This window comes from Barbatula barbatula (genome assembly GCF_947034865.1).
Source record: "Barbatula barbatula genome assembly, chromosome: 14".
In the NCBI taxonomy this organism is placed as follows: domain Eukaryota; kingdom Metazoa; phylum Chordata; class Actinopteri; order Cypriniformes; family Nemacheilidae; genus Barbatula; species Barbatula barbatula.
Genome location: NC_136777.1, coordinates 12,641,041 through 12,666,763, shown reverse-complemented (window position 1 = coordinate 12,666,763; position 25,723 = coordinate 12,641,041). Strand labels below are relative to the sequence as shown.

Below are 25,723 nucleotides of genomic sequence, written 5' to 3'. Positions count from 1 at the left end.
GCCCTTGATGGCAGCATCAGCAGAGGAGATAGCACGCCCATAGTCTATGGCCCCTCCTACCAAACAGAACTCGGGCGCGCGGCCGTCAATGGCACTGAGTAGTGCACGTCACCTACCTGTTTCTATCATGTAGCTAGAAAAGCTAGCACGACTCGAAATTCTTTACCGATTCGGCCTTTACGACTAACATCGAGGTCGCACTCATAGTTTACTTCAGTCAAGGTGAAACATTTTGTCAAAGATGTTTGCTAAAGCTCGCGAGCCCAACCGAGAGCCGCTGAGGGCAGAACTGACCGTGTGAATTTAACCGCATTAGCTAGCCAGCTAGCTGGGTTTACCTTTAGCTGCACTAGTCGAGTCGAGCTAATATCATTCGCGGCCCAATTCTTTAGATGTTTAGGGAGACGATTTTCGATAAGAAAGGTAAACTCGACGGCAGCCTGGAACGTGGCGTCTTCTGGAGGGGATATTTCGACCTGAGAAACGTAAGTGACATCGCTTTTCTCGGAATAAGTAGCAAGCTAACGTTATCTACCGGGCTGGACTTGTTGTTGTAACTGCTGCACTTTCTCTTACGGTAGTCTGTGCAGCACTGATGCCTTTCCCATGCCTAACAAGACTTCATTTTTGGGCTTCGATTTAATGCCCCTAAAATACTGTCTCGGGCGGTTATCAAGTACAACTAGGAATTCTCTGGGTTGCGTTTCCCAAAAGCATCATCATGCCCTGGCTGGTGGCACACTTCTGCCATTAGGTTAACTCACTCGGGAGGAATATTGGTTGTAACATGTAAGTCTGGGCTTATTACACCCACGTATGTAGCAGTAAATAAATCAAGCTGTGATTAAAGTGACATATTCAGGGAACAAATATTCAAAAGAGAGAAATGAATATGTTCCCGTAGCCAGTTGTAAGCATTATTTGCCTGCATTTTACATTTGCCCAGATTTAAGATGTTTTAATTGTTGGGGTTACAAGGCACTTTTTGGTTGACCTTGTATCGTGAGGTTTGTTTTATGATAATTATGTTACATGCAACATTATAAATGCTATAAAGATGGGTAGCAATGTATCTTTTCCATATGTTATATTATTGAACTACGTTTATTTGTCTGATTTTCTAACCCCCAAAGCTCCGGTCAGCACCAAAGCATCAGCAATAAAGAACCTGTGGCCAAACTTTGTGCTTGAAAAGAGAACTAGTGCTTTTGCTTCTTGGCTGGATTTAAAGAGACACGATGATGTAGTCAAACCATGTTTAAATGAACAAGATTGTGGTTCTTCTCTAGATTATACACCGTGAACAATTGCAAAAATGTCCACAACAAAGTAGTATTCGAGTATACTTGTCTGGATTATGTGCTACCTCAGTGTAAATTAAGCCATCGCATGAGAGTCTGTTGTAGCTGATAAATGTTTTCATTTTTGCACCTCCTATTACAATAAAAACAGGGCTTCAGACTGCGAATAAAACGGTTGATGAAAAACAATAAAACCAATTTTTTTTAGTTATATTTTTGCTGAGATCACAGCGGAAAAAATTCTGTGTACCGAATGCCAACGAGAGAGAGAGAGAGAGCGAGCTGTGCAGGTAAACATCACCCCCTGACACCAAGAGGTGCTCTAGAGGCTCCTTGTAAGAGCGCCTGACTCCCATGCCTTGTAGCAGGAGTAGTGCGACCAGTTACACCAGCAGTTGGGCTTTGCTGCGCACCAGAGCCTGATAAGGCAGCGAGGAATAAGCGCCCACAGATCGCCACAGAAAATTCCATGTATTTCAGCGCTTATTGACAAATATACAAACAAAACATGAACCAGTACTAATATGCGCTGTGACAGATTTTTAGTGAGCCCGAGTACGAACAATGTTATATTTGAGACGTTTAAAACTAAACTAACCACGGAGAAGTTCAGGGAACGTAATTTATCCGTCTTATTACTTGAGGAACCACTGGATGATTTCAAATCCGTTCAATGCGAGAACAAACGACATGCAAATTCTCTTGTTAAGATTTATCTACTAAGTCTACTATCAACTGCATTCAAATATAGACAAGCAGAAGTTTAAGACTATTTGAACACATGTAAACACTTTTAATACTATTGAATGGAATTCTACCGATTTCCACCAAAATTTAGTGCAAAATTAAAATGGAAAGTGTGCAGATTCTGTATGGCCTTGCTTATGAGGTAAAACTATTTAAAAAAAAAAATCATGTGAGCAAAACCTATAAGAGTGAAGATGTACACACAAAGTACTTCATTTAAAAATGTTAGTTCATGTTATGTGGTTCTTAAGAAAAACATTTGGCGCCTGTGTTTTTCCTCTATTGGAGCCAATGGTTACTTTTTCCCTAAAAAGGGGAAGGTGATCAAATGTATCTGCTGAAAAGACGGTGTACAATGACACAAAGGGCCATGTAATCATTCAAGTCTCTCAAAAAATATGGAAAGATAGTTTGGACCAAGCGGATATTTAAAAAAGCTAAAGAATTGCTGTTTTGCACATTGTACGCAATTGTTATATTTTGAAGATGGTCTGAATCATTTTTTCAAAAATTCTGTTTTCCAAGATTTGTCATCCCTAAAAACTAAGTTACATTGCAGCTGCACCAAAAGTTTCAAACATTGTAGTTGTTTCTTTGAGATGAAAAGGAGATATAAAGACATCTAAAATTAGCTGAAAAGGAGGGCATTATCTGTGTCAAGGAGGCATAATTATTTAAGAAAGCTGGGCCAAAGTGAGGTATAGAACATTCTCTTGTCAATTAATGTCAATTAAACATGTAATGTACAAAATATTTGTCCTTGCATCTTTTATTGTACAAAATTTGTACAACACCTGGTTCATGTCTTAATAATGGCACAATATTGTCAAGCTTCGAACCAGAGCTGTAGAATGCACTCAAAATAGAAATGTGTACACTGTTTTTATGAGGATCTTGAAAACGTGGTCTCATTTAGGTCATCCTTTGCCGAGTTAGAAAAATACCAATTAATTAAAAAATCTTAAACGTCTTATGTCAAAACTCTATATTTATTGATTATGCATTGATGAATCAGAACTGCCATACTTATTTTGAGCTTTGGCCATGCAAACAATTACCACACATTCTTCTCTTAATCACAATAGGATTTCCTTAACTTTACTTTAATTCTGCAGTGTAATTAATCAAATCAATCAAAGGCCCATTTGTTCTGTTCTTATAGAGTGTTCACACCAAACGTGGTAAATCGTGCTGTTTGTGTGTAGTTGGACGCTTGAACATTTAGAGTTTACTTGCATCATTCGTGCACGAAATTCGCTTCATTACAGATGCAAATTCGCGTCATGGGAGGGGCTTCTGCCAGGCGGCTCCAGTCTCGTTGCGAAATGGCTGACATGGATTTTGTTGAGAAGGTAGCTGCGCATTATGTGCTATGGAAGGCTGAAGAATGACGTAGACTCGTTCGGCGCCGTGTCTGGGTCCATCAGATCCTTCGGAGGAACAGTCCTTAATTTTTGTTTCGGATTTCTGCCTCCGCTCGCTATGTCATAATCACGTCCCTACTAGAATTCACTCCGGCGAATCATGCGAACGCTCAATTGGCGTAATTTGCACCGCCTCATTCGTGCGAATCACACTGCAAGTAGGTCTATTGCGTCTTTGCATTGACTTAACATCGAAATAACTCCTGCTTAACGCTTCATTCGCGCTTGGTGTGAAAGCAGCATTAGGATGATATATGGCTACAAGCTTTGCTTGTTCTTTACTGCATTTTTAAATGGGCTGCCTGGGACCATTGTTTGCAGGACCTCTAATGTCTTGAAAGCTTTTGCTCAGTAGCTAATCAGCTACTGCATGCATCTCATGAGTGGATTATCAAATTGAGCTTGTTAAGGCCACTATCTTGAATCCCTTTGAACCTAGGCTTCTGTTTGCAAACGCTGATTAATTATAGGAAGATCGCACAAAGTCATGTTCTACACCTTGAATCTATATCTGTCATTACCCAGTATAAAAAAAGACATTGGTTGGTGGCTTATATTTTGCTTTTTCACTTGCAAAGTGAATGAGGACTGAGGCTGACAGTCATTGACATTTTGCATTATGGGCAAGAGGACTTGAGTCCTGGGATGCAACGATCTATGATGAAAACGATGATCGTTTGGTTCTATAAAAACATTTTCTAAATAAAATGATTGGTTATGCTGCCGTTTCGGGTGGTACCCAGAGATTTAATTTAGGGATGCTCCGATCCGATATTCGTATCGGGTATCGGCGTCGATACGTAATAAAATTCTAGATCGGGTATCGGTGCAATTTGTCACCGATACCCGATCTGACATAAAATTTGTGCTAGACGATGTAAAAGTTCATGGAGACACCGGCGCTAAAACTCTCTCGTGGGCGGCTGCGCATTGCGCAACGTGCGACATCATACGCTAGCAACGTGTGACATCATACGCTAGCAACGTGCGACATCATACGCTAGCAACGTGCTCTGTACGTAGTGCACGTGAACAAGTGAACATATAGCAGCGAACAGCATGGAGCGAGCCAAAATATCTGTCATTTGGAGTTATTTTACAACAGCTACGCCAATAAGTTCCACCGCTTTCATTGTTATGGATGGGCAACCGCTGTCCGTCGTTGCGAATAATGGCTTCAGACTCCTTATAAACCACCTGGAGCCGCAGTACGACACGCCGAAGCGTAAATATTTAACTCTACCTTGAACTGTACCGAAAAGTCAAAAAGCAAACACATATCCGAAAAAATTGAAGATGTCAATGCGGTGAGTTTTACAACAGATATCTGGAGCTGCGACGTGTCCCCCGTGTCGCTTTTAAGTTTAACCGCACACATCCATGGATGTTAAATTTTATTTTCACTAAACTTTAGTTTAGTTAAGTGGACTTTGCTTTAGTGACTAAAGCATTAAAAAGATCTGATTCATGTTATTTTGAATATCTAAAGCAGTAAAGCTATTACTTTTTTGCTCAATTTCAGCAGCTTTTTTTTGCGAATTGACTTTTTAATTATTTTTGCACTTTCTTAAAAATTATTAAGAGATTTTGTTTCCATTTATTTATACCCGTTTATCAAGCTAGTGAAGCTGTTGTTATATTCAGCTGTTTAATTTGCACTTTAATTTTGAATGTCTTTTGTCCAAAGATAGTGAACACTTTTGTTTTATTTTTCATTTGTTTTGCACCGGTGCTGGTTTAATAAACTATTTACTAAATTTGTGAATCATTAGTTTGTTATTTTGTTTTACGGGGTCAGGAAATTTATGTTAAGTCGAGCCTGATGTCTTGCACAGCAATGCACATAGTTTATTAAGTAATTGTGCACTTTAAAATTTTTACCTTAGTATCGGATCGGTACTCGGTATCGGCCGATACTGAATCTCAGGTATCGGAATCGGTATCGGAAGCAAAAAAGGTGGATCGGAGCATCCCTAATTTAATTGGTTGTGTTTCGAGAGTTTGGAGTCCAAGAAGAGCATATTGAAAGCTCACAGCATTGCCTGGTTTCACTTTGATAAACTTTACTTAAAATACAGTCAAGTGCAAAATCTGCAGCACCACGCCCCATACAAAACATCCAAATCTACTATAAGCTTGATTTGTTACCATCTTACACACCGTCTACAACACATGCGAGTAGCATGATGCAATGTGGCAAAGCAAACAGAAACCAAACAAGGTATTTGTTGCATCTCTTCTCGCTGGATCCAGTGGGCACAGAATTTTTGTTTATAATGGGTTCTAGTGATGTATTTGAGCCGCTTGCGGAGAATGGAAAACGTTTCCCATGAAAGCTGAGCGTGGCGCCTCGAGGAGCAAAGCGAGTAGTCCCCCTGCTCCGCAAGCGCCACGTGAACATGCGCTCAAGTTCATTAGAATGGATTAAAAATGCTCATCCTGCTCTGCACCAGTGTATTTGGACACAAATTGTCAGCTGAGACCACTCCTGTCAGATCTACGTAAGAAACTTTATCATCAAACACTGACAGGGTAGACAAGATGCTTCACTCGAAATGAAATATGAACAAAAATGCCCGTCACTATTCTGCATCATGTTACTTTTAGTGTGATATTACGGTTTAAACTTCCATGGAGAATTTATTCTGTACCTTAATTTCTCTTCAAGCTACTTTATTTGTAGTAAGTCTTTTTGTGTTAACTTGTTTTCCAGACCATTATTAGCATGCAGTCAAACGCTATTAATACATTTCGTTGCACTGTACTTGTATGTGTGTAATGACAATAAATTGAATCCAATCCAATATATCCCTATACATTTAGATTAGATTAGATTCAACTTTTATTGTCATTACACATATACAAGTACAGTGTAACGAAATGTAGTCCATCAAATTGTTCCATCATTGTATAACATGTGACCTGTCCTCATTTGACCTGCACAGAAACGCAGCTAAGGACAGTTACTTGTTTATGAAATGTATAGCTGCATGGTTTGTTTAGAGGATCTTCCTGCATTTTGTATAGGACTTGGGATATCAAATGAATCTGCCTGGCATGTGTCATGGTGCATACTGATATTTGTTTTGGCATGGCACTGTTTCAGTGTAAAATTAGTTTTTGCCAGAAGAATTATGGATATAAAACACCGTGGTACGTTAAAGGGCCTGTTAAGGACTTGTGTCTCCTGTCTGTAAATTTACTCTAATTATACAGCTGCTCTTGTATTGACATAATGCTATTTGTTTAGGGTCCAATAAACAAGACAACACAACAAGTACACATCTCAGTGCCAGTTTAGGGACTCTGACACTTGACTTAATATTTTTTAATGCATGGAGCACATGGTGTAAATGGAAGCTTTTAGGACATGTGATTGTGTGTTTATTTGTTTGACATATTGTTAAATAATTACACAAACAAGTTGTGTAAAAGCACTATTGTATTTAAATGTGCTTTGCAATGTTAGTTTTGTTTATCAGATATCTTGCTGCACTTGCAAATCCAAGGGTCACAAAAAAGATGTACTGAAGTGCCCTGTTGAAGCTCTCTGTTACCATAGAAACCACTCTCTTAGCTGCCACTCCAGGCACTGTTGGCATGGAAACGGAACATATGACAGTGGTCCAATGGTTACATCATTGCAGTACCAAAGATCTCAGGAGTGTGTTGAACTCCTCTCTTCACTTCGTTGGAATGTGGAAATCTTGTATGAGCAACCAGTCGTCTAGATGTGTAACAGGTGAACAGGCCAACGTTCGGTCAGGTAAGGATTATTTTTATGGTCACAAAATGACTCTGGTAAAGATGGTTTTTAATAGAATTCTGGGAGTTATCCGTTATTCCGCGAATATCTGGTCAGGTTTAAGACTGGTGCCTGCTCGATTAAAGAGGGTTGTTATGAAAGTGCGCACCTTGTGATTGCTTGATCTGCAACGCCTTTTCATGGGCACACCGCAAAAGCAGTTTCTGTTGAATGCTGACCTTTTCAAATTCATTGGTAGTCTGTTATGATTCTAATGATGAGGAATTGTGTGGGTGATGGTGGATGAAAGTCAGTGTTTGTCACAGGTGGCCTGAAGTGCTGGGCGATATGACAAGGCTGAATAAATCCCTAATGTTTCTTTCTTTTGATGGGTCCTAATGTTGAAACCCTTTTCAAAGGTCTAGCCCACTTCCTGCATTTACTGGATGTTTTATTTGTTTGTATTAGTGCTTTGGCACAGAGTGCCCTGTGGATCCTCGCACATTCATAGGCAATGAGTTATTGTCATCTGGCCTTGTTCTGTTTACTGTGATGCTAAACAGAGCGCATGATCAAAGCGTGGCAGATCCGGAGTCAAAGCACAGGTGCTGAATGCTGTTTCCAACGAAAATTTGAGAGGATAGAAAAGTAGTCTCCAAGAAGGTAAAATTCACAGCATGGATGAATACATTAATGTTATGTACAGTTTTACATATGCATTACACGTACATGTGCTTTGTCGTGTAAAAGATGATCTATATCGCGGTTTATAGAGGAGGTTTAGGGATATGCTGCTTCCCATTGATGGAAACTGAAAAGTGACCTCAAAGCTGAAGGTTTAGATAAGTGGATGGGGGTTTGCATGCAATCCTATCTGGGTTTATTTATAGTTCAATAGATGTGAGGTGTGGCAAGCTCAGATGCCTAGACATGCGGTTCTGTGACATCATGGCATAACACATGACTCGATTGCAGCTTGCTGAGCAATAGCGGGGTCTCCATGGTACAAACCAGGATCCCTCTGTGTGTCATTTAAACCTATTTTCAGCTTGTCAAGACCACATGACCATTTAAAGGTGCCGTTCTTTGGCTGTTTTCGAAGATTTTATTGTTTTTGGGTGTTTAACAATGGATGTTCATGTTTAAAAAAAAACGCTTTATATTTCACATTTTCAAAGTCTATTGTTCAGCGCTATCCCTCTTCTCACAAAAAGATAGGTTTCTTTCTGATTTCTATAAAGTTCCTCCTTCCGAAACGCTCTGATTGGTAAAGCTGACCCAGTCTGTCGTGATTCTTTCCCCGCTTAGAGCGTGTGTCTGAATATGTCCAACCCACACCATATCAGCGAGCTTCCGCTTCTCAGGTTGTTGTGATTGGTCGTTCCGTTCCCTGTCATTGCACGTGGATTCATAAGCGTTGGCTTTTAGCAATAAACAGTACAATGGCGTCAACTTCACTTCATCAGTTAATATATTTTTAAATGTATATTTCAGTTTAAAATATATTTGTCCACACAAAACTACAGAGGTTTACCAGACTTTTATTTTGGCAGGTCTTGGGAATGCTTATTTTTCAGTGTGTGATGGCTTCACTCAGTAAAATGTTCTGAAATAAACTCTCAGAGCAACTCTGGAGATGAAGTTCATGTCCTCATACAGCGCAGACATGGACAAATCCATGAGAATCATGCGTGTTGACATGCAGATCAGCCAGATGGCATGTTTAAATAACAGGATTCGGCATCCACAAGTCTGGATCTAGTTATATGGACTCAATGCAGCCAGACAACAAGTGTCACTCGCAAAAAAGACTATAACTAAGAAAAGTAGCGGTGCTATAAATGACAAACACGCTTCAAACAAACAAGCGGCTCTGTTTTACGCACCTGCCAAACTGCATTGCATGCGTGCTTCACTGGTAAATACATAGTTATATGTCGCACTGTATAGCTCTGTTAGGCGGACAGCCACAAAAAACGCTTTCAGCCTTTGGAGATAAAACGTACTGTGACTCGCCCTATTCAGACAGGATAAACTTTGCCGGCTGAAGTCCTAAACGTTTAGTTTAATGATACGGAACGGAAGTTCTTTAATTTATTCTGCAGCGTCTTCTGTGTTTACATAACATGTCCAGAGTCTTGAGGCTGTGCGGCAGTAATCATGGTCCGTGGGGAAACACGGTGGACCGTATGTACTGTAGTTAAATGGATTAAAAAAAGCTTGCCTCTGATTTTTTGCTTTCTAATTTCTTGAATTACTCAAGAAATCATTGCAGCCCTAGATCGTTGGTTATCTTAGAATGTGTGTAGCTGAATTCTTACTACCAGCTGTAGGACTGTGATGGAAGTGAAAGTAATAAAGTGTGTAGCTCAGTTAAATGTTAACCATCTCTGATAACTAAACACTACTCCAGTGGTTCTTCTCTAAGGAAGGCCTCGCCCCCTTTTTGGATTATTCCTTTGGGCAGTGGTTTTTCAAAAACTCGAAATAGTGACATCATGTACCTGGGAAGTAAAGGGCTGTGGTCCGATAACAGCTGTTCTCCGTAGTCCTTGAAAAGCAAATTCTGTTAAAGACTATATCTCGCTTGACACTGAACTTTGAGCTTTATCGTTTTGCTGATTTTTTTAAACATTACAAATTAACTAAAGTTTGAAAATTGGCATCACAGGGAACGGCACTTTAAAGTCCCTTGGTTGGACTCAAATCCAACCTTTTTAAATTACATGACTCTATGGGGAACAGAGTACAGTTCTGTTCATATTCACAATATGATGTTGATGATGTATTTCATTTAGTTAACACTTCTTTCCATGGGCTTTAAATCATTAATAATCTGTTGTAAATGTAGCTTGAGCCTATTTTCCAAATATTTTACACAATACATACACACACATTTTTTTCCTGTTATAAGGAAGTTGATTTTATTGTCCAGTCATTATTATGCTAAATTGCATTAAGGAAATTTGCTAGCCATGTAAAGTTATTGAAATGACCGTCTTGATTTGCTGCCCCTGGTAGATGAGATACTACATCTCAATGGGACCTTTTGGGATAAATAAATACTTTAAATAAAAAACTTAAATAAGTTTGTCTGTTGTCTCTCCTTGGGGCTGAATCTGCTTTCTCTTTTCTATGATGCAACATTTGTCCTATGTAATATATTGATCTAATTGATTTAGTTCTGCAATTTCTGTTGAGACTAAATTTAAGTCTGGTCATTCTTTCCCAGCAAGCCACTGGCTTTGGTAAAACTACACAAGACTTCTATTCCTGGGTATTTGTAATGTTCTTACTGGAGCATGTTAGCCAAAGCTGCTTATAGCTGCTCTGAGGTCTGTAATCTATCAGTGTTTAACGGCCAGATCTAGTGACCATTACAGAGTCACTGTTTCTTGCACGTATGAGTTGTGGGCTTGCAGTATGAATTGAATGTGATTAAAGGAACAGTTCACCCTAAAATTCTAATTCTGTCATCATTTACTCACCCTCAGGTTTTAATCAAAACCTGTATACATTTCTTTGTTCTGCTGAACACAAAGGAAGATATTTGGAAGAATGGCAGTAACCAAAGAGATCTCATCAAAATATTATATTTATATTCTATGGCAGTAAATGGGGGATGAGATCTGTTTGGTTACTGATATTCCCTAAATATCCTCCTCTGTGGAAGTAACACATTTCTCTGTCTTGCCCTGCACACACCCTAAGCTTAATGTGATTAAAAATATTAATGTTTAACAAATGAAGCTAAAGATGCAAATAAGAGTTTTTGGTTATACGTGGCAGGGCTCGACATTAACGCTTGTCCGGATCAAATTAATGTTTTGTAATGGCAAGTGAGAGAATTTTAGACTTGAAAAAAACAAACAGTGCGACATATGTAGAATAATAAGAATATGTGCATTAGACAGAGCTGCGTGTTTGTGTAAAGTGCGTTTGTCGTGGTTGTGCTTGTTTGTGTGTAGGGATGCACCGATACCACTTTTTAAGGATTGAGTGCAAGTACTGTATTTTTTCCCTGGTACTCGCTGATACCGATGCCTGTTGTACAGTTTTTTTGTGTTTTTTTTTTAATGTGGCAATTTTCTAAGAACAACACATTGAGACTAATGAACATATCAGCATCTTTATTTTTTACAACTTCAACTCATATTATGAAAAAATGTATCAATCGTATGTGCGTATCACAAATTTTCAAAGCCCAAATTTCACAGTGTCCAATAACCTCCAAAGGGCAAAACCAAGTACGTAAGCATGCAGATTGCCATGCGTGGGTCGTCATTGATTTTAAAATATTTCCACACTGCTAATAGTGTTCACACCAAACGCGGTAAATCACGCTATTCGAGTGTAGTTGGACGCTTGAACATTTTGAGTTTACTCGCTTCATTCGCGCGTGGAATTCGTATCATGGGAGGGGCTTCTGGCAGGCGGCTCCCGTCTAATTGCGAAATGGCGGACATGGATTACGTTGAGAGGGTAGCTGCGCATTATGTGCTATGGAAGGCTGAAGATAGACAGAGACTCATTCGGTGCCGTGCCTTTAAACCTCTCTAGCACCAGTGCTATGTGCATAGAAAGTTAACTAGCAGCCTTAACACTAATAATAATTACTGCTTGCCTTTGTTTTATAGCAGTCGCTAAGAGTATTAGGCCTGTAGCGATGCGTCGTCGACGTCATATTTTAGCTGCTAAACAGGCTGGCCTTTCATTTCGTATAACAGTAAAAAACTTTTTTTTGTGTAAAGCAGAATATGTTTTGCTGTGCAAAACTGTTGTATAATAAAGTATATTATTAAGAATTTTTGTGGTATTTTTGAGATAGATTTTGGTTTTTATTAATCGAGCAGTAGAAAAATTATCGATAGACGAGTCGGCAAATGTGTCGTTAGACTAGTCGACTAATGGTTAAAATAACCGCCCGATTAATCGTTTAATAACTAATCGTTTCCCAAGCCCTAAAGAGTAGGCCTGTAACCAAATTCAGGCAGCCAAAGCGGACACTAGTTTAAATGCTTAGAAGCAAACTTGACCAATCTAAATCTGAAACTATCATATTGATTTATATTATAATTTTAATGAAATGTCATTTTTGTATGTTTTTTTACTCTTGAGAAGTGAATGACAATTTTACATGTCCGAAGGACAACTACATGACAATTAGAGCTGCAACTAACGATTATTTTAATAATCGATTAATCTGTCGATTATTTGTTCGATTAATCGATGAATCGGATACAAATTTTTAAAAGCATTCATTTTCAACCCTTTATTGAAAAATAGAACTGACATTGCAAAACATATTTCAAAAGCTTTATTATTACTTATTATATTATTATTACAGCTGGCTGTGGTTTACATGATGCATTTCCCATCAAGAAGCCTCTCATGGTTTGCTGTTTTTTTCTGGAATTTTTTCGGGTCTCTCTGATGGTCTTTCCTCTACCTCCGCTCTGCTTTTTTAATTTATTTTTTCTCCGCTATGCTGCGCGGCGCGATCAACTTTTTTTAGTCCTGTGACACACTAGATGCGTGGCGTGAGCGTCTCAGAAGCCTGGCGTGACCGTTTTTAAATCGGCTCCCATGTTAACAGGTTAGAGCTTGCACACTGCCTGCGTGAGACGAGCCGCACGGAAAACGCGTGCATGCTAGGAATTGAATCGACGCCTATTTTTCACGAGACACGCAAGCGTGTTGGAAGCGTTTCCAGGCAAAATAGAATAGGAAAAGATGTTTATATGTAATTTTGTACACGAATACATATTAATGAATGCCATTTTGATGTTTGAAAGCTAATCATCATTTATTTGAACGTATTTTCAAATTGAATTTCATTAAACCAACATCTACACGTTACGGGGTTTACATGTCCACTGTAGAAAACATCAGGACTTAAATCATGTTTATAATGCATTTTTGGAGAAACAACAAGTGAATATTGAAATAAATTATACATTAATATTCCTATTAAGTATGAGATATTATTACTAAAATGTTGCAAATGAATACTCCAATTAACTACTTTTTTCCATAAAATCTTCCTCCAAGAAAATGCTTAGGCTATATCCAATGAAAAGATACATTGCATTGAATGGGAATATTAATTTATGTCCATCTTAAACACATATTGCATAAAGTAAACTCGTGCATCAATTGATTACGTTACATCTTTAATAACATATCTGAGAATCATCTTAATACGAATTGTGGTTCGTATTAAACCCCAAAATGTATTGGTGACTGAATTATTTTTGTTTTTTATGCTCTTAACAATGTGATTAAAAAAGGAAAAAAATATGACACACTACAATAACAACGTAGTCTAGTGTGTCATCTGAGTGACGGTCCAACATCAGGTAATAAAGCTACAAAACATTTGGAAATGTTATTTAAATAAACAGACAGCCTACTTACTCATTTTTCGGATTTTGGAAGGTGTAGGTTATGTGAAAAAAGTTTAAACATGTCGTGAATACAAGACCCTTGTCTGTCGGCGGCCTCCCTCTATGTCACCTATAGCAGCAGCAGCGCGCCAGCGCCGCGTCAGGCACGGTGCTGGTGTGCAAAGATACAGAAAACACGACGCAGCCGCCACAGAGCTGACACGCAACAGAAACGCCACGCTCACGCCACTCAAACATGTGGCGCGCGTTATAGTCGCGCGATACAACGAATCGATAATGAAATTCGTTGCCAACATTTTTAATAATCGATTTTTATCGATTTTATCGATTCGTTGTTGCAGCCCTAATGACAATACTAAATAAAGATACAATGCCGTATTGTCCTGCTTTGTATATGTGGGGGATATTTGGATGACCAACATTACAGTATTTGTAAGCAAGTCACACTTTGGTGACCAAAGCGGTTTCATATCATCAGCAGACATGCTTGATAGCAAAAACATTCACAATTGGTTATCCAAATATGATTCACTTAGAAATTAGGAATAGTCTAGACGGGTGCATGTCACAGCTTGACTCTAGTTTTAATAGGAATGTTATCTGAGGAGAGCAAATCTAATCTTCCTACTGGGTGAGAAGTGTACTCTCTGCAATCACATCAATTGGGATTACACTACTGATGAACGAATGAAGTGCTTACTGGGGACACTAGCAACACGGTGAGAGCGAGATCTTGCCGTTAAAACCGTAAGAGATATATTTTAAATTAAATAAGTGAATATACATTTTTACTAAGATATGGTGCTGCTTTGGATCTGGGTTTGTACAGTAAGCACTATGTTAGCTGGCTGGTCTAAAAGACACCACATCAGTAAAACAGCCATACACAGACAATTGGAATATCTATCTGGGCTGCAGTTTGTTGCTTTTTCAGAAGCTACACCCACTCTGAGACTGCAGGGCCAAGAATCTCAAAATGTTTATTTCACTTAAAGTTTGTTATTAATAGATATCCATCTGTTGAGCACCAAGACTAAACCCTCCTGATTTGTATTCACTTTGCAGTGGGCGTTGTTGGACCATATGTGGTAGTTTGTCAAAATGGCTGCAATATTTCTTTCTCTATTTTTAATTCGGGTTTCCAACCTTTCTTTTTTTATCATATGCGGATCGGTCTTGCACATCGCTCAATGAAGCACAACATGCCGGTTTCTGAACCTCCTCCACGCACATCGATCAAAACTACTGACATGATGACAAAAAGACAGAAGACAGAATCCATGTTTCACATGGGCGCATCTGGGGAATATTATACCTGAATTACCTGGATAATCTGCAATCAAAAACAGGTTTTTTCTCTTGACAAGAGTTCCGCTTGTCCAACTGACAATAACAACCAAAACAAATCCTATCCAGCGATGGGGTGTTTTCCATGTTAACTTCGATCTTTTGCAATGTCCTATGCTGTGATAAACACACATCGCGTCTGCTAATCATTCGATTTGCGTTCTAATGACTCCTTTGAACCGATTCATTTTATAGAACGGTTGAAACAACTGCGATAACACTGAACTCACGAGACTCACATTCTGAATCCATCAAATAACTTACTCAGAAATTACCTTTAAAATAAATTTGTTTAGACAAAAGAGAGGTAAAACTAGATTAAATCATCAGTTGTTAGCTAGCTGCTAATTCAATTTGTATATGGTGGAAATAAGATTTGTTATTCAAAGTATGGGATATGGGTATAATAGTTTTTAATGATGGTCTACTGATATAATTATATATCAAGTGTGGCAAATAAAAATCAATGAAGGCCAAAATACAGCTTTTTGCAAAGAGGGCAAGAATAAGGAAAGTGAGTGACCGGTGATATCTGTGGTGCATTATTTCATACCCCATTATATAACTTAGATAAGGTTGTAAAACAAAAAAATAACAACTGAATAAAAAACGAATTATAAATTTTTTGGTGCATTTATATTGGATTTTTGGTCAGTATTGGATTCGGAGTTCAAGAGTAGCGTACGTCGTCATTTACCACCGAAGACAAGTTTCGACCCAGGAAAAAACCCTGTTTCATAATATGTGAAGGTGCACCATAATTGTGGTGCTACATCACTAATGTAGTGTGAAGGAACATTTTATCTTGACCTGTAGGCCTCAACATGTTTTCTGTTGTGCCACAACCCACTTTCCACATTTTAAATATTTGTTGTTTACTCAAATGTTTGTTGCACTAAAACTTTTTGTTTCTTTCTCCATAGACGGTGGCCTGAGCCATGGGGGCATTTTTGGACAAGCCCAAAACAGAGAAGCACAATGCTCACGGAGAGGGAAACGGCCTGCGTTTTGGCCTGAGCAGTATGCAGGGATGGAGAGTTGAGATGGAAGATGCACACACTGCCTCTTTGGGCCTGCCATACGGTCTGGACGACTGGTCCTTCTTTGCGGTCTACGATGGCCACGCCGGCTCCCGTGTCGCTAACTACTGCTCCAAGCATCTGTTGGAACACATCGTCTGCGTGGGGTCGGTAAACGAACTGCTGAAGGCCGGAGCTCCAGCCCCCGAGACGCCAGCCATAGATGCGGTGAAGAGAGGGATCCATGCCGGCTTCTTGAGGATCGACGAGCACATGCGCTGCTTCACAGACCTGCGGAACGGGATGGACCGCAGCGGCTCCACCGCGGTCGCTGTACTGCTCTCTCCCGAACACCTGTATTTCATTAACTGTGGGGATTCGCGTGCCCTTCTCTGTCGCAAGGCTCACGTCTGCTTCTCTACACTGGACCATAAACCCTGCGACCCAAGGGAGAAGGAACGCATTCAAAATGCAGGTGGCTCGGTGATGATCCAGAGGGTCAATGGGTCGCTGGCTGTTTCTCGTGCACTAGGTGATTATGACTACAAGTGTGTAGAGGGCAAGGGTCCCACGGAGCAGCTTGTGTCACCAGAGCCGGAAATATTCGAGATCGCTCGGTCAGAGGCGGAGGATGAGTTTGTGGTGCTGGCGTGTGATGGTATCTGGGATGTGATGAGCAATGAGGAGCTGTGTGCCTTTGTGCGATCGAGGCTGGAGGTGGCGGATGACCTGGAGAGAGTTTGCAACGAGGTGGTAGATACCTGTCTACACAAGGTATGGTTCCCTATATACCCCTTAAGGTTGCTTTTAATGCTATGGAGATTTGTTACCTTCAATTTTAGTTTAAATGAAGCTCATGTTGGTCCCTGATGTGAATGCTAACCTGCTGTTTATGTGTTAGAGCAAAACACTTTGCTTTACTTATTTAATTTGTGTGACACTTTTAGTGTGTTTTTGTGTGATTTTTTTTTTAGATCTTTCTCTTATTCTCCTTTCAGGGAAGTCGAGATAACATGAGTATTGTATTAGTCTGTTTGCCAAATGCACCCCAGGTGTCAGAGGAGGCGGTGAAGAAAGAAGCTGAGTTGGACAAGTACATTGAGTCGCGCGTGGAAGGTGAGAAGTAGACACATTCACGTATAAATATGCCTAGATTGTTCACTGTGAGTCTAGGAGCATTTGTACAAAAATATAAATAGTCAATATTTGGCTCAGTTTATTAAGAGTGGCCCACAAAAGCATTTGGATTCTAACCGCACACTTAAAATTGTTACATAATGCAATGACATTCACAAATTAAGGCATGTGGCTGTTTGAAAGAAGGAAGTTACGCTTTTAAAACAAAATCACAGCACAAAAAGAGTTTTGTTAGGTTTTAATACACAAGTAGGAATGTAATTCATACGTTTTTGGACACTCTGTGGCTGTCAGCGGCTCTTGCATAAAATGAAAATTAGAGATAAATGTCAAAATAACAGAAAAGATGCTCTCTATTTTTTCAGACCTCAAATACGGCAACAAAAGTTTATGTTCACTTTTAAGCAATACAACAGTAATTTTTGTACATGCATTTAAGAAAAAAAAAAATATAAACTATGATTAAAATCCAGTTTATCATAAGTCTTATCATGCTGTCAGTCTTTCACATTGCTGTTGGATGACTGTAGGTCACTCTTTGATTTGGTTGAAATTCACACTACTAGTTGAAAGCCACACTACTAGAACACCTGTGCTATCCGACTAGCTAAAAATCATCTTTTAGTTATGAGTCGTTCGAAAGCTGACTATACAGTCAAATTAATTCTGAGAAAAGGTCTAACATTCTTTTGCAGATGACCCTTGATATTTGATTAATGCAATTCCTTTCATTTTCAGTGTCTAAAAGTGTCAGAATACTTTTTGGGGTCGCTGTAAAACACACATTAGTTTCAGAATAAATGCCATGTTCCCTCCCCCACATTTTGTAATTATCTTCTCATGTTCTTGAATGCACTATCCTATCTCCCTTTCTTTATAATATTCCTCTCTTCCCAGTTTAATATCTTTCAATAACCTGACACATTTCACTTTCTTCCTCCATTGGCTTTCTTTTTCTGCATTGGACGTGGTAGTACTCTGGCAAGTGCTTGTTAGTTTTGGGGGTTATGTAAACTTTTGGCTACGAGCATTGGGCAAAGGTTGGGCTAACGTTGTTGTAATGTTTGGCTGAGTACTTAGAGGGCCTGAGGGAGTTGTCAGCACTGCTACTCTGGTGAGGAATGCGCTGGCTGAACATCTAACTGGCAACAGACCCAGAGCGGCCCAGAGCAGACCAATTGCGCCACATGGTTTCCTTCTACAGTCTGTCTCTCTTAATGTCTCTGTTTTTTTTATTCCTTTCTCGTTACCTTCCCTTTGGCGTTTCTTTTCTCCTCCGAGGCTTTTCACTATTTACCCCATTTCTTTCTTTAAAATAATACCAAATATTGGAAGTAGTGCACTTGTATCCACTGATGTGATCTCATTTTCTTGTTGGCACCGCCGAAATAAACCAGGTCACATATTCGATAGTCTGTTATATTTGTGTTCCATTGGCTGCTGGACTTGGTAAATATTTAGCAAGCTTTAACCTGTGGTTTATCTTTTGTCCTCATCAGCGCTCATAGAGAAAGCAGGGGAAGAAGGCGTGCCTGAGCTGGCACATGTCATGAGCATCCTTTCCCAAGAGAGTATCACTAACCTCCCACCAGGGGGCGGCCTTGCCAGCAAGTAAGTAGATATTACCCTTGCAAGCATAGATTGACACCTGCCTAAGTACAATTATGGGGTGGTGTAAGGAGCCTGAAATGTTTGTGGGTTCACTGTCAAACAAACTTGAACCAGAATCTTGCTTGACCCAGGATTTTCTTAGGTTTCCTAGACGTTATTCATTGTCATAGTTCAGCCCACAATCATAATTCTGTCATCATTTACTCACGCTCTTTTCATTTAAAACTTGTATCACTTTCTTCCGCAGAATACAAAAGAAGATATTTTGAAGAATGTTGTTAACCAGCACCCATTGACTTGCATTGCCTTTATGTCCATAGAATAGAAGTGACTTGGGCCAATGCTGTTTGGCTACCAACTTTCTTCAAAATATATTTTGCTTTCTGCGGAAGAAAGTCATACAGGTTTGAAAAGACAAGAGGGTGTATAAATGATGAGAGAACTATCCTTTTAAGTTTATTGTCTTGTCCATTTTGTATCACACGCCTCATATTTTAATAATTTTATTAAAAAAGTAAAAACAAATACTGAACGCAGATTTCTTGAGCAAACACAGATGCTAGGTGCCTGTGTTCTATGCTCTGCACAGTGTTAGCATTATGCGCAACACCAAAACGAATCAGACGAATGTTAATCATTTCCAATTTTATTTATTTGTACATTCTTAAAGCACAGCAATAGCAACACCTTGTCATTCCTTTGTATTTTTTTACAAGAGCCACAAGGGGCTAAAATAACTTCTGTAAGCATGAGTTTTAAATGTATACTCATTTTCTGTAACAGTGTATCTGTTTTTTGTCACTGCAGGCACAGTGTTATTGAAGCAGCATACAAACGGTTGATCCCCCAAAGAGAAGAGGATGCTGTAAGTATGCACAGCCTAGTTTTTTTAGAGGTCTTGAATCTCCCAGGATGGTGCCTGCTTTGCCGCAGGGCTTACCATAAAAGGGTAGACGTGTAAAGATCCCACCTTCCCAATTGAACTGTTTGAGTCATCTCATCATGAGACGTTAACATGATTCACACCTCACTCATTCTTACCTAAGCTCTCTATCACAGGGGCTTCCCAAACGTTTCAGACCGCGACCCCCAAAATAACAGTGCCAGGGCCTCGTGTCCCCCACTATTCTCGGAGGTGGGTAAAGTATACAAACATTGCGCGCAACTGCGCACATGCACTTATTAGGTCTATCCAAACATGCGCATAATGACAACACAAATGAACACAACCTAAATGTATTGCCCACCTAATCCAGAAAAGGCACTTTTAAATGTTGTTTAACATATCTGTGTGTCAGGAGTGTGTGTACAGAACCTAGAACGATAAAAATCCACCCATTCATTTAAAAAAAATAAACATCAAATGATCTGCATGCACAAATTGGAATGTTTAACATTGTGCTGTTAATCGACTTGCTGCACCTAACATAATGCGGTTGGTAATATGACGTAATCACTTCAGGGGTCACGATCGAGGGGTAGGAAATTCCAAATGCTGATGGCTTTTTATTTGCATGGTTTCTTTTTAACTAAACTAATATTTGTATGTTTTGTCACACTTATTGATTAAATACGCTTTTCTGAATAGTCAAAAATACGACCCCACCCTCGCGGACTTGCGACCCCCCCCCCAGGGGTACCGACACCTACTTTGGGAACCCCTGCTCTATCACACACCACGCTTCATGCATTACCTAATAGCATTTAGAGATAAACATCCAGATCAGATCACCGCAGCTGTAATGACCTCAGAAAACGAACCTCTGCCTCAAAGCACAGTGGTTGAGATCACACAAACACTTCTAACACATCCCAACAATAGGTGAGATTTATTGGCATATGAATAGATGACGAACGGCAAGTGATTAGTTACAAAGTTTAATTTAATACCTTGTAAATAGCTTTGTACTCATAGGCTTGTCTCATGATGATGATGTGATGATGTAACCGATTAATGTGTGGTTTGAATACATTACACTTCGTTGAATGCTGGAAAGCCTGCGGTGAGACCTGCCCTAAAAATCTATCCAAATTGTCCGTTGGTGCAGAGGAATTTTCATTCCTCATCTATCTGTTCCTTTCTCTCCAGCTGGACATCTGAGAGATGCCTGTGTGTGGGTGTATGCTTGAAAGAAAGATAGAGGTGGTGTTGTCTGGACTGTTGGACTGTTTTCATAGTTAATGTTTTGTTGGTTTGTTGTGAGAAGTAGACTAGCTCTGTGTTTTTCTCTGTGATAGCCTGTGGCAAGCTTGACTATCCGTCAGCCTCCTCTTTTGTTAGTAGGGATGCTCTGTAAATGATCGGCCAAATCAGTATCAGTAGCAAAACAGGACAAAACTATTTTTTGTTTGTTGAAGTGCACTTGTAACCCGTTTTAATAAAGAAATTAGGCACTATTGCCAATGTTGGTGTTGCATAAAACAGGAGAGGTCCCCCTCCCGCTTTTAAAAAGTAACTAAGTAACCTTTACTTTGAGTACATTTTTACTTGAGTTGATTTTATGACTGGTAATTTGACTTGTACTCAAAAGTAGGAGTTCTGTATTTGAGTATAATATTTTTGTACTTTTTCCACCTCTGATAATGATGTATGTGTGTTCACCCTTTGATTTTTGCAGCCCACCTGTTTCATTTGGTAAGTTGATACTAATGTTGTTTTGTAGAACAGGCAGTTCATTTTCAACATCACTTCATCTTGCTAGAATGTACGGATTGTATCAGTTGAGCGTTTGTAGTACAGTTAAAATGTCCAAAAGTACAATGTTATACTGTACTTGTTAAATATTACTTAAATCCAGTGGATTATTCGCTACTTTATTTTCAGAGCAGGAGTGTGGCTGTCAATGAATGCAGATGGTCTGTTTAAATTGGATTTGATGTTATCCTGCGTGTTAGTGGTTGACCAGTGTACAGACAAGGCCAATAAATGATTTACAATCCTAAAATCTTATGTAACCTATATTGCCTTTTAAAGATTTGAATCAACAAACTTTGCAACTTGCAAAACATCAGCAATAAGATGCATATTGTAATAGTCAGGAATAACGTATTCTTGACTCATGAATGTTACGTGATGGTCCAGCTGTGAAACTAAAAGCATCAGATCCAGGCTGTATGAAGTGCAGGCAGTATTGCTGATCTGCTCAATGTTTGAGAAAGTAACTTTGCTTGATGCTGTCTCTCTGTGAGGAATACATGATTGTGCGCTCATCATTCAGTTAACTTCTGGGTGTCTGGTTGTTTACATTCTTTTATAACGTTTATCAAGGTGTCTGTAGTTGTCACTAAAGGTACATGACTACATTCTCATTCACATGATTAACTGCGAGTAATCACCCATGTATGGTGAAATTAAACCTACACTATTTATTTAGTTTAACATGTTTATTTCAGTGCTGTCAATCGATTAAATACATTAACTAACTATTCACAAACAGCATTTATGTTTACAACTACACTTTTACATTCTAATAATTTCACATTTTATTTCCAAATGAATGTAGAAACAACACGTTTCTTTAACAGCATCAATTTATGAATGGAATCCGACATACTAATATTGTTGGCTTTACAACTGATGTCTTTATTAAATATGTTTTTCTATTTATCATACCCATTATAATTCCTAACGGGTTGGAAATATACAATGAATAAAGTTCTCAAACACTTTACAGTCCTTACCGCTAAATACACATTAGTGACAGGAGTCACAGCAGCACGTTTAAGAACGCAGGTCGAATGCGCTTCCTGTTGTTGGCTACGCTTTTCATTCATTTAAGACTTTATTTAACTCGTTGAAGACTGTGCTTGCCAAAATACTTGACAAAATGTGCCTTCTGGCATAAGTGTTTTTGTTCATTAAACCACAAAAGAGAAATTAATAATGTTGCGCTGTTTGACAGATTCTGACGAAGGCTTTAAGCCATTTGAACACCAGACGGGACTGCGTTTGCGTCGAGCCGCGCTCCACAGCCAGAAGCTGTCAATCTATACTGGACCTGTCAATACAGCCATTTCAAATAGCGCCTTAGTAGTTTAAAGGCCTTTCTATGAATAAGAGCGTGATTATATAATGTATTGCTAGACAACGATGACAACACAATTTATGGGTACCTTTTTTGAAAATGAGATGGATATTCGATGCTTCGATAGGAGGAGCCTGATTCACAGTCTGTGTTATGCAATGGGGATCATGCCATTTTGGTTATATGGGCAGTTGCATAGCAGAGGGGCACGCACTTCTCTGCCAAAATATTATTTATGATGTAACGAAATGGGACATTTTAGGGATGTTTCAGTGATGGAATTTTCCCACCGGTTAATCAACATGTAAAAAACACCAGTTCGAAACTGGTGACACCAGTGACATTTGCTTGTATTAAACACAGACCTTACAAAACGAATAATCACAGCACACATCAAGCAAAAAAAGAAGAAAACATTTTTTTTACTTAAGATAAAATAAACATATTGAGAAAATCACCCGCTGTTATGTGTTGTGGAAAAGCGGAAATGTTATGCTTTACATAGATACCAAACTTGAGTGGGTAATTCTCAGAGCAGGCAGCAGCGACAGAAATTTCTAGGCATGTTTCAAGCCAATTTTATCACAATTTTGGTGCATTTTTATATATTTACGGTAGGAAATTTACACAATATCTTCGCGCAATAATCTTTACTTTATATTCTAATGATTTTTGGCATGAAAGATCAATCATTTTGACCCATACAGTGTATTGTTAGCTATTGCCACAAATTTACCCATGCTACTTACAACTGGTTTTGTGGTTGAAGGTCAAATATAAATTTTCTTAATTAATATTACTTTATTACCATTAAGTTATCTAATATATATATATATATATATATATATTTATGTGAAACCTGTCCTGTTAAACTGCTGTATGGTCTTGGCCACCGTGCTGCAGCTCAGTTTCAGGGTCTTGGCCATCTTTATGTAGGGCAACAATTCAATTTTTCTAGTTCCTCAGAGAGTTCTTTGCCATGAGGTGTCGTGTTGAACTTCCAGTGACCAGATTGAGAGCGATAACACCAAATTTAACACACCAGCTCTCCATTCACACCGGAGACCTTGTAACAATTGTACATTTTGAGGGGACAGCAAATTTACACTTGTATACAAGCTGTGCACTCACAACTTTGCTACAATGTAAAGTGTCATTTCTTCAGTGTTTTCACATGAAAAGATCATATAAAATATTTACAAAAATGTGAGGGGTGTACTCACTTATGTGAGATACTGTTTATATACAGTATGTATATATATATATATATATATGGACAACATCTCAGTATTAGCCATTACACAAACATTATATACGGCAGGAAATTGTTAATCTGCTGTAAAAATGTGTTTTTGAAAAAGAATTCTGTTAGGTAATGGGTATCATACATTTTCCCCCTCAGTCCGAATCGTTATGATTTTCTGAAATAGTTGGCAGATGTGTAACATCATAATGGTTTCATTGGGAAGAACAACAATTCTATAGCGCAAGGACATTTTTTACTCTATATACTGTTTTTTTACTCCGTTATTGTGAGTGAGTATATGAATGCTTGGTTCCTTGAGAATTCTGCCATTGTTTGCGGTTCCTTTTAATCCTGTTTTTTTTGTGTGATAATGATCAAATCACTGGTGCTTATAATGCATACTGTATTAGACAAAGAAATGGAAAGCCTACAGTTTAGCTATAATAAAATACCAAATGTGATTATATGCGCTTACTGATCTTGTACTCTATGTGGACTCTTTGCAGAGTGCTGCGGAGCTTGAGGACCCCTGGTAGTCGTCCCACCCAAGGAGAGAACCCTTCTTCTCTACACAGACATCAGTCATGTTCCTTTTTCCAGCGAAACCAAGAGATTCAATGGACAGTCTTTCAAGAGTCACAACACAATGGAAACCGTTCAACCAAAAGCATTACAAACACTTTTTTTCTAATAGAAGAGGGAAAGTTCCAGTTTGAAAAAACTCAACTAAATGACAAAATACACATACAATAAAAAAAAAATTATTGCTTTTTTGTGGTGGCTGTGGGTGTTCATTTTGAAATTAAGGATTTTTTTTGTGGGTTGGACCCATAAACGTGCTGTGGTGCCTTTTTCAGTTGGCTGCAAACGAGTGACTTCTGACAGATGCCCTGAGCCCAGGATGCAATGGAGAAACTTGGCTATGCGATACCACTGCAGCCCCTGGTACGGGGATCATCACTGAGTTGAAGCGAGGATGTATTTGACTGATGAATGTGTGTGGAACATGTTTTAAAGAATTGCTTCATTTACTATGTAACCTGTGTGGAAAGGTTTGAAGCTTGTTGGCTTTATGCGGCTTCCTTCCTTCCCCTCTCAACATGCGCTGACTGACCTTTCGTTTCGCAGGTTATCACTTGATTGGTTGTCGAAAGCTTTTAATCCTGCTGTTTCAGAGAATATAGAATATATAGAGAGAAATATATATATAAATTCATATATATTTTTTATTTTTCCCAAGATTAATGTTCTTTACGCTTAACGTGTGAGAAGCAATAGAGCTGTGTTGGTGGCGACTGATGTCGTGCGAGTTCCTTTTTTTGACACATTTGAGTTTGTTAAAGTTTTGTACTTGTGTAACCCATGAACTGTGGGTGTTGATGGCTAAAAGGGATTGTTACTGCCCACCAAAGCCACGCAGCTTTTCTCAGCTCCCCTCTGTATTATATATCTAGGTCTTCTTTTCCTATCTGGCATCACTTTCACAACGCAGATGTGAACTTGCAGCGAGCTGCCTTTGTTTTTCCTGTTTTCCAGAGTATATTGTAAAGTGGTGTTTTGTTTTGGTTAGGTGAACATGGAAATACTAGCTTTGATGAAGTCACAAATTGTTTTCTGATTCATTATACAAGTGTAATGTTGGTTTTGCTCAAGTATATTTTCAACGATTGACAGTACTTATTGGCCTCAGAACCTGAAAGGTGACATTGAGCAG

General features: G+C 38.9%; 1 protein-coding gene across 4 annotated transcripts; it reads left to right on the top strand.

Annotated features, from left to right (window-relative positions):
* On the top strand, positions 1-25,723 carry ppm1ba (protein phosphatase, Mg2+/Mn2+ dependent, 1Ba). 4 transcript variants are annotated; one of them, XM_079472609.1, is made up of 7 exons: positions 1-485; positions 15,895-16,764; positions 16,989-17,106; positions 18,627-18,738; positions 19,546-19,603; positions 19,798-19,873; positions 24,516-24,757. In XM_079472609.1, the coding sequence occupies exons 2-6, from the start codon at positions 15,910-15,912 to the stop codon at positions 19,834-19,836; spliced, it is 1,182 nt and encodes a 393-aa protein (XP_079328735.1). In that variant the 5' UTR covers positions 1-485; positions 15,895-15,909; the 3' UTR covers positions 19,837-19,873; positions 24,516-24,757. The 4 variants fall into 4 exon arrangements, with proteins under 4 accessions (XP_079328735.1, XP_079328736.1, XP_079328738.1 ...); XM_079472610.1 differs by lacking the exon at positions 19,798-19,873 and having other exon boundaries at positions 4-485; positions 24,516-25,723; XM_079472612.1 differs by lacking the exon at positions 19,798-19,873 and having other exon boundaries at positions 34-485; positions 19,546-19,607; positions 24,516-24,681.

Excerpts from the sequence above, each read along its gene's own strand:
- ppm1ba (XM_079472609.1), top strand. The coding sequence starts at position 15,910 with ATGGGGGCATTTTTGGACAAGCCCAAAACAGAGAAGCACAATGCTCAC. Across the intron at positions 16,765-16,988 it reads TAGATACCTGTCTACACAAG|GGAAGTCGAGATAACATGAG; the intron begins GTATGGTTCCCT and ends TTCTCCTTTCAG. Across the intron at positions 17,107-18,626 it reads CATTGAGTCGCGCGTGGAAG|CGCTCATAGAGAAAGCAGGG; the intron begins GTGAGAAGTAGA and ends TGTCCTCATCAG.